The 10529-nt window shown below is 38.9% G+C and overlaps 1 protein-coding gene across 1 annotated transcript; it reads left to right on the top strand.

The window, feature by feature from the left end:
* Nucleotides 1-306: 306 nt before the first annotated feature.
* On the top strand, nt 307-7300 carry LOC125662817 (uncharacterized). The gene is made up of 3 exons (XM_048895183.2): nt 307-732; nt 2545-2718; nt 6935-7300. Exons 1-3 carry the CDS (start codon nt 438-440, stop codon nt 7189-7191), a joined length of 726 nt encoding a protein of 241 aa, XP_048751140.1. The 5' UTR covers nt 307-437; the 3' UTR covers nt 7192-7300.
* The last annotated feature ends 3229 nt before the right edge of the window (nt 7301-10529 follow it).

Here is a 10529-nt window from a genome sequence, read left to right as displayed (position 1 = left end):
TGTTCGTTTCTCATTTCATTTGTCAATTTTTAATTATTAGATTTCGGCTTGATCAGTCCAATCTCAATGTTTACCATTTAAAGTGCCTGGGAATCAGCAGCTGTTGTAGTGTTTTGTAAGCGATAATTAATTTTCTTTCACATCAATACAGACCTTACAAACGTCCCGATAAAAAACACACTGAACTTTCTAAACATAGCTCACAAAAAAGTATTTTTAATTAGACGTATCAGTTTTAATTAGTATCAGATATTGATTTCTTTTGAAAAGCTTTAAAGATTACTTTGAAAAATATAGGGAGATGCATCTCACTTCAGCCAGCTAAAACGTGGGACTGACAGCGTGCTCACGGGGACCGATCCACCGCAGACAGCCCAACAAAACTGGATTATACTATATGAAGGTTCTCAGTGTCAGATACATTTGATATAGGCTAAATGAAGACTATCATGATTTCTGCTCTACAATTGGTATTAATTCTATGTATTGCTGTGACAGTTTGTTCAATTCAAAACGTTGCCCGTGAAAGTACTCATGTCCCCTTTACGTCCTGTAACAATCAAGGGGGAATTTCCACCGTCCTTAAGTGTTACCGTCACTGTATGCGTCAGCGTGACGTATTCTATATGATAGGTCATGACCCTGGAATGGAGAAGTGTTACTGTTGTCACTCAGCGCCAGGAATAGACGATATTTTCATCACAGGAGAAGAATTACAAACCTACATAACAGGTGGGTACATGTATTGTACACAGGGGATGTTTACCCCCCCCCCCCCCCCTTAGTCACCAAATCCCACCTCTGGTATATCCAGCTGGAGTCCGTGTAGAGTAGATTCTTCGATCCGATCTTGGTTTGATTCAAATTCCAGAGTCTCGAGAAACCTAAATCAACATCGGTAGCGACTCTTGCTTCCTCATGTACCCAGCATTTGATGTGAAATTAACCATTCTTACGAAAACCAATTTAACAAAGATGTTCCAACATTAGGGTAAACGTTATGATAAATAACCCTTATTGCTATGGTCATGCGCGCTATACTTTGGTCAATATATATCACTTCCGTAAACCTGATTATCTCTTTAAAGGAGTAAACAATTTTCAAATTCAACTCAAAACAGGAAATCATTTGAATATGCTATCGTTGAAGTTTATTTGACCACTCTTGTATCTGATAATTTCCGTCCCTTGGATAATCTTTAATGTTAAACTTGTACGGTACCAATGTTGATGTACCAGATGCGCATTTCGACAAATGATGTCTCTTCAGTGATGCTCAACCGAAATTTTTGAAAACAGAAATAACAATAAACTAGTTATTTTAGGGGAAACAGAGTGCCAAAAAGTGGAGTCCAATTCGTCCAAGGATAAGAGCTGTGCATGAGGTAGATAATCCTTAATTTTGAAAATTTCTAAATTCTATCACAGCAATTAAATATTCATCCGTATTTTCAAGCTAGTAATGTAAAGTGTCCTAAATTCATATTTAACCAGTCTAAAATCCCCGGGGAACACTTAATAGTGAGGATTATAACAATGATTATAGCACAGATGAGGATAGTACCGAGAAATGTTTACCGTATCAACATACACAGGTTATTTTATTAGAAGATGTTTCATCCGAATGAACCACAACGTTCGCTTCTTATGCAAGTAGCTTGAAACATTCGATGTCCTCTTCAGCATTGCGGCCTAGCGCTGTCGTGGTTTGAAGCAACACTATTATGAAATAAGCGCAATACCGATTATAAGGTTGTGTCTGTACAGTAAAAAATATATCCTATGTGGAGTTAGCAGTTCGTTTTGTTCTCTGATCGGTATCAACAGTCTTCGCTGCATACTTATGACGTGTTCTTCAGAGACAATCCCTGAAGTTACGGGTTCAAGTCCCATAAGGATGAGGGGGATTGTATGGGGAGCCGTTTCGCGATTCCAGGCGTAAAGACTTCAACACGTTATCAAGGTGTTATATGTCATGCATTAATAATAATAATCTTCATTTTTAAAGTCGGATATACATAAACATTAGGTATACAGTAGCTATTTAAGGATTTGCACGGACGTTTGCGCTAGGGGGTCTTTTTGTAGGAGGAAACAAGAGTACCCGGAGGAAACGTATGTGTCAAAGTGGACGAACACCATACCCTCTCATATCCGTTTACCTGATCGGGATATGGGGCTCACGACGGGTGTGACCGGTCGACAGGGGATGCTTACTCCTCCTAGGCACCTGATCCCACCTCTGGTGTGTCCAGGGGTCCGTGTTTGCCCAACTATCTATTTTGTATTGCTTGTAGGAGTTATGAGATTGATCACTGTTCGTTATCTTTACCTTGCATACTACCACTGCCGATCACGGGGATCGAACTCGGGTCGAAGCGAGTGTATTAACCACTACCCTACTCGGACACCATTCCATAAATCGGTTACACTGGTCCCATTGCCAGTGCGTGAGAACGCCACATATACAATCACTAAAATTAATCTCTAGGTAACGATATATACTCAGGCAATAACATCAGACTATGCATTGATTGTTTTTAGGTCAGTGTCCAATGGAATACACAGCGTTTCAATATGGGGAACACAGAATCTGCCTTCGCTATGTTGAATCATCGCAGAATTATCTAGATGCTGTGGATGTCTGTTCGAGAGAAGGCGGGGACGTAATCCGTCTTGACACAGAAGAAAAACACGATATTCTCCGATTGTTCGTTGGTATGTCATATTTATGATCATGATATAATATAATCAATGTATATTATCCTCCTGTTGACATGTAAGGGTATGTATAGGAATTACCATCTTAAGTAGTTGTAAAAGGTATGATGTACGTTCATGGTAAAATGACAACCTCCTGTGAGTTGTGGAGTGCACAATTCAGACGGCAGGTCAATAGGACACTCATACTAGAGGTCAAAGACCAGATTCTGAATGTTCATATCAGAAGTTATGAAAGTTACTGTTTTGATTAACGTCAATAGCAAGTACATGGGACAACATTTATTGCTTGTGATTTTGAGTTCAAAGAAAGATATTCGATACTCACTAGCATGTTCTTCGTATGATAAGTTTTCCTTTAAAAGAGGTAGGCTACTGACAAATACGTTGATGCTATAGGTAGTTCAACATCTTGTTCAAAATCGGCATTTTGCAAAGTTCATGGTCGTTATATCGATCTATTTTACAAATACGGCCTGGCCTGTCAAGTGGTTGAATGCTGTTCGACATCTTTCATACCAATTGTTAGACCGTTCTTTACCCATTTATTGTGATTACGGATTACGCCGTTTACCTTATCAAGATAAAGAGGTTACAGTTATTGTGACCAGTTGACAGGGGATGGTTACTTCTCTTGGGTAACTGATCCCGCCTCTGGTGTGCCCACGAGTCCTTGTTTATCCGAAGTACTCTTAATTTTGTATTCTTTGTCGCGAAGGTCCAATAGTTACGCATTTGAGTCATGTGATTTGTTCTTCATCAGCTTAAAACTGACGGGTATTACCCGCGAAGCTTCTGTAAATATGTCCCCGTCACTGTGGTATGTAAGGTGAAGATAACGAACAGTGATCGATCTGATAACTCCCACAAGAGGCCCAGGGGCCTTATAGGTCACCTGAGTATCATGTAACAACCTTCCAATGTTTGAATTAGGTTTGTGTTTAAATATAAGAATTTTACTTTTGGATGGAAGAAACATTGAATAGCTATGTGGTCAGCCCCGCCTTTGCACCAGAACTCCTGACCCAGGGGCCATTAATTTCAGTTTCGAAAGAATTTCAAAGAAATAAAATGCATTTTCACTATATGATCAATAGTACCCCACCCTAATACCAAAACCCCTGAACCAGGGGCCATGAATTTCACAATTTTGAAAGAGGCATCCTTGCTCATCATAACCATGCTATTGGTTTGTCTACTTAATACCCAAGGACAGAGAAGAAGATTTTCAAAGAAATAATGCATTTTCACTATATGACTTATAGAGCCCCACTCTAGCACCAGAACCCCTGATCCAGGGGCCATGAATTTCACAATTTTTAACAAGAGGTACTGTGAGCAATGCTCACTAAGAATACCCCCCGCTTACCCTAATCTCCCAAAGGGTGTTGGTAACAGGTATAAACTACCTCTTTTCTGAGTGTTGCTACTTCGATGTCCAGTGCGCATGACCTTTGACCTTTTGACCCCAAAATCGATAGGGAACATCTTCATCCCATGGGTAGTCCATATGTATGATATGGTGACTGTAGGTGGAAAGGATAACGCTTTAGAGCCCGGAAACCATATTGCTACTTCAATGTCCAGTGCGCGTGACCTTTGACCTTTTGACCCCAAAATCGATAGGGATCATCTTCATCCCATGGGTAGTCCATATATATGATATGGTGACTGTAGGTGGAAAGGATAACGCTTTAGAGCCCGGAAACCATATTGCTACTTCAATGTCCAGTGCGCTTGACCTTTGACCCCAAAATCGATATGGAACATCTTCATCCCATGGGTAGTCCATATGTTTGATATGGTGACTGTAGGTGGAAAGGATAACGCTTTAGAGCCCGGAAACCATATTGCTACTTCAATGTCCAGTGCGCTTGACCTTTGACCTTTTGACCCCAAAATCGATAGGGAACATCTTCATCCCATGGGCAGTCCATATGTTTGATATGGTGACTGTAGGTGGAAAGGATAACGCTTTAGAGCCCGGAAACCATATTGCTACTTCAATGTCCAGTGCGCTTGACCTTTGGACCCCAAAATCGATAAGGAACATCTTTATCCCATGGGTAGTCTATATATATGATATGGTGACGGTAGGTGGAAAGGATAATGCTTTAGAGCCCGGAAACCATTGCGTCTACAGACGGACGGACGGACGGACAACCCGATTCCAGTATACCCCCCACAACTTGTTGCGGGGGGTATAAAGAGGCATCCTTGCTCATCATTACCATACTATTAGTTTGTCTACTTAATACCCAGAGACAGAGAAGATTTTCAAAGAATTTCTACATTTTCGCTATATGACCAATAGAGCCCCACCCTAACACAAGAACCCCTGCCTCAGGGGCCATGAATTTCACAATTTTGGTAGAGGGCTCAACGCTCATTATAATTATGCTCACAGTTTGGCTTCTTGATGTCCAGGAGTAAAGAAGATTTTTTAAAATTACACTCATTTTGATGGTTTTTGCCCCACCTCTCAGGCCCCAGGGGGGCAGGGACCACGAATTTCACAATTGTTGTTCCCCTCCACCCACAGATGCTATATGCCAAAATTGGTTGAAATTGGTTCAGGGGTTTGAGAGAAGAAGCTGAAAATGTTCAAATGTTAACGCACGACGAACGACGACGGACAAAAACAAATAGCAATAGGTCACCTGAATTCATTCAGGTGACCTAATAAGCAATACAAAATAGATAGTTGGGCAAGCACGGACCCCTGGACACACCAGAGGTGGGATCAGGTGCCTAGGAGGAGTAAGCATCCCCTGTTGACTGGTCACAACCGCCGTGAGCCCTATATCCTGATCAGGTAAACGTAGTTATCCGCAGTCAAAATCAGTGTGCCAAGAACGGCTTAACAATCGGTATGAAACACGTCAGACAGCATTTGACCCGATGCGAGGTTGTACTGACGATGTAAATCGTTATAACGACCATAGAATTTGCGAAATGCTGACTTCAATCTAGACTGTTGAAATCCCTGTACCATCAACTTGTTTGTCAGTAGCTTACCTCGATTTAAAAACTGACTATACACAGAACAAGCTCTTGCATATCGAATCAGTTGAGATAAACTTCGTGGACAACTCCGTACATAAAACAGATACATAGTTTGGAAATCAATAGTCTACACAGTACCACAAACGTTATCAAATCCCTGATAAGCTTCCCATACTTTCGTACGTTTTGTTATTGAATGGTTCGAAATAAAAAATCAATATATGCCCACAGGGGTGCATAAGCCGAGTTGCATGGGATACATTGTAAAGTCGGGAATGATGTGGCATATTTATAATTGTGAAGAACTAATATTAGTTTTAAACTTTTAGAGTTACTGTCCAGAAACCATATTTGTCTGAAGTTTTAAATCTATTTTCGGACACTGTGACCTTGACCTTTTTCTCTAAAATCAATAGAGGCGTTGCTTTGTTGGTATCAAACAATAGATTGATCACTGTTCGTTATCTTCACCTTGCATCCAAGTTTCATTTGATTCAAATTACAAAAATTCGAGTTATCCTCCGGAAACCAATTTTTTTGTAGAATTTTAAATCTATTTACGGTCACTGTGACCTTGATCTTTGACCTATTTTCTCCAAAATCAATAGGGATATTCCTTACCTAGTACATATCAATATCTTTAAGTATCATTTGATTCGGATTTACATTTTCTGAGTTATCATCCGGAAACCAACTATTTTTGAAATTTTCATTCTATATTCGGCCAGTGACCTTGACCTTTGTTCTCCAAAATCAATAGGGGGTCCTCCTTACCTGGTACCCAACAATATGTCAAAGTTTCATTTGATTCGAATTTAAACTTTTCGAGTTATCATCCGGAAACCAGTTGTTGACGCCCAACGTCCGCATCTTCGTTGCAACTCGGCTAAAAAATCATCCCAGCTAATATGACGTCACACTGCACTGTTCCCATTGGCCGCGTTGTATTTCCCGCTTTAATTAATAGGTGGATTGATGCATATGGTTGTGCTGCAAGATATTATTGGGATTCGCTCGTCTCAACGGTTTCACCGTCAAACGTATTAGGACTTATGTGATTGATCACTGTTCGTTGTCCTCCCCTTTTCATGGACATATAACTTTATTTTGTGTTCAATAATCCGTAATAACTCTTCATTAATTAGTAGAATAGCAAGGGCGAAATAAACTAATTTAATTTAACATATCTCATTCCATTTTTCTCTAGAAGGAAAACGTCAGCTTCCCGAGGTTGAGGTGTGGGTCCAGGGCATATATGATAATGGCACGTGGAGATATCATGACGGGTCAGAGTTCACGTACACGTGTCTTAACAGAGCCAGCCAGGATCCCGCGGAAATTTACATGCGGGCAAGAAGTCAAGGGAATTACAACTGTAACGACGCCGGAAATTGGCGGGTTGCGTTTTACGTGTGTGAGATGTACATTCCTCACGCATGGTTTTTAAACTCGCTCTTTGTTTGAAATCTGGTACCATAGTGGATATCAGACGATTTGATTGTACAATATTTACGTCCAGAGCTTTTCATACTTTATGTACATGTTCAACAATTAAATGTTTGTAAGTTCTTTATAACATGTTTAGATTGATCACTGTTCGTTATGGTCATGGCAATGCAAACTATTTCAAGCACACAACGTCCGAGGTTTATACACACAGATATACACCACAAAGCCGATAGAGTATACTAGACTAGTTTCTTCAATTCTTCAGGAGTGGTATCTCTAATTACATGAATTTAATATTCACAACTTACTCACAATCCCTCTAGCTTCTGGAATCATGAAACTCTTCCATGTTTAGATTGGTATTGGGAAATGGAGGAAAATTCGCCTTCAGAAGACCATGTTTTAATTTTCAAATTTTCTTACCATGGCAACCAATTTTCAAAAATAATGTATATGGTTCTTGAAAGTACACATAAGAAAGATTCTAAAGGTCCATCATGACATCTGCTGCTAGCCTGGAAATGGGTCGAGATACACTCAGGCACCTGTCATCCTGGAAGTAAAAAATCAACAAAAATGAGGAAAATATACCCATTTTCAACCCCTCCTAATTCAAAATAAGAGACCCATGGGCCTTATAGGTCACCTGAGTATCATGTAACAACCTTCCAATGTTTGAATTAGGTTTGTGTTTAAATATAAGAATTTTACTTTTGGATGGAAGAAACATTGAATAGCTATGTGGTCATTAAGTACATGTGTCATTTTTATGTTCAATCAATAATCCTTTTAAAAAAACCTAGGTCTGAGACATCATAAAGAAAAGGGTTATTTACTCCTTAGATAAAACCAATATACTTAATAATTTCATGTCTGTCAAGCAAAGGGTTCTTAAAGTATTGAGTAGTTGTATATATTCCTATTATTCAGTTTACCCTTGTCTTTTGTATCTGTTGACTTTGCATACGAGTTGAATTTTCTGTGTACGAGTTGGGTTGTGTACGAATCCGTTTCTGTACAAAGTGATCGTAAATATCTTAGAGGTAATTCGAACTGAATATTAAAGTTCTTTCGACATATATAAAAATAGCATATCAAACACACAGTAAATATATTTTATTAGTACATATATTGCAGCTCGCAGGAGACAACGTTCGGAGATCTCAAACCAACATTCCTCCATCACATGATTTCGTCATTTTTATGCAAGTATGCTCGAAACAAATCTAATGATAACCCACAAAAATACGATGTAATCATGGAAACACGTGATATTCCATGCAATTTGAACTTAAAAATCGTAACACTCATACCCACCGTTCGTAATGAAAACCCTTAGACCTAAGGGAAAACGTAAATTGTACGTGAAAGCTCCTTGTTGAGTCTTTCTTCTCCAATAATGCGATCGATTGTGCGCATGCGCGACTGTTATGGTAGGCAACTAATGCACGAAGTCTATAGTAGGCAACTATATTCCCGGATTGATTTAAAGTAAAAACCTTCCGCAATTAACTTAAAATATATATGTTTATATATATGCTCATTAGAACCATGCTATTAGTTTGTCTACTTAATACCCAGGGGCAGAGAGGAAGATTTTCAAAGAAATAAAATGCATTTTCACTATATAAGATCAATAGGGCCCCGCCCAAACACCAGAACCCCTAACCCTGGGGCCATGAATTTCAGGAGAGTCATCCATGCTCATCATAACTATGCTATTAGTTTGGTTACCCAATACCCAGTAACATAGAAGAAGATTTTCAAAGAAATATTGCATTTTCACTATATAATCAATCAGCCCCGCCTTTGCACCAGAACCCCTGACCCAGGGGCCATCAATTTCAGTTTTGAAAGAAGCATCCTTGATCATCATTATCATACTATTAGTTTGTCTACTTAATACCCAGCAGCAGAGGAGAAGATTTTCAAAGAAATAAAATGCATTTTCACTATATGATCAATAGGGCCCCACCCTAATACCAGAACCCCTGACCCAGGGGCCATGAATTTCACAATTTTGAAAGAGGCATCCTTGCTCATCATAACCATGCTATTGGTTTGTCTACTTAATATCCAAGGACAGAGAAGATTTTCAAAGAAATAATGCATTTTCACTATATGACCAATAGAGCCCCACCCTAACACAAGAACCCCTGCCCCAGGGGTCATGAATTTCACAAGTTTGGTAGAGGGCTCAACGCTCATTATAATTATGCCCACAGTTTGGCTTCTTGAAGTCCAGGAGTAAAGAAGAAGATTGTTTTAAAATTACACTCATTTTGATGGTTTTTGCCCCACCCCTCAGGCCCCAGGGGGGCAGGGACCACGAATTTCACAATTTTTGTTCCCCTCCACCCACAGATGCTATATGCCAAAATTGGTTGAAATTGGTTCAGGGGTTTGAGAGAAGAAGCTGAAAATGTTCAAATGTTAACGCACGAGGAACAACGACGGACAAAAACAGATAGCAATAGGTCACCTGAATGATTCAGGTGACCTAAAAAATATATATTCCCAGTATAATGACAGATATCAACTTTCAGCAAAAATCTTAACCTTTCCAACAAGGCCAAATGTACAATAGGGTCTTTGATTCCTTTTCGAGATATTTTACAAAGATGCAGCATGCTCTTTTCAACTTACTCAGCCGATTGATCCGGTGTCCAAAAACAATCCTGGAATTCCACCACGATTCCCCCAACTTATTAGCCTATTCAATTTGAAAATAAACGTTGAAGAAATTGCAACAGAAATAAATTCAACTTTATATTGTAGAGCTTTTCAAAGTAAACATTATATGAAAACCTGAAATCTCAACTCACTGCACAGATATGAAAAAAATATTGATGAAGTTTTTTTAAAAACGGAATTTGACAACGGTACTGTTGGGCTGTCGTAATATTTGTTTTGGTGAATCAGTATGACGTCATATGCATAATGGATATACTGTAATCTAATCTTTTCGTCTTTTCAATATGCTGATATTTTTTTCTCATCATTTTTCGGATTCTAATCAACATGAGGTAAGTTTACTATCAGTCATTTTTAACTTTATTACTGTATTGATTGATGTTTTGCAGTTAAGCTCTAAATATAATGGCTTTCCACGATTAGATAATTTGAATAATAAAACAAGCAAATGGTGATATCTACTTGCCTTTTCCACCCCTTATATATTATATAATTTCATAATATCAATTGAATGCTGAAATTCGTGATGATTAATGCATAATATAGGCTTATTGCGAATTTTCTCTGATAAAAATACTAATGACGCCATCCCTTTGCAGATGAATTTTTAAAGTATGGAAACCAGTTCGGGCGAGAAATTCGTATTTTAAAAAAATTAT

This window comes from Ostrea edulis, chromosome 8 (genome assembly GCF_947568905.1).
Source record: "Ostrea edulis chromosome 8, xbOstEdul1.1, whole genome shotgun sequence".
NCBI classification, from domain to species: Eukaryota; Metazoa; Mollusca; class Bivalvia; order Ostreida; family Ostreidae; genus Ostrea; species Ostrea edulis.
The sequence above is the reverse complement of the archived record's forward strand: the minus strand, read 5'-3'. Positions and strand labels throughout refer to the sequence as shown.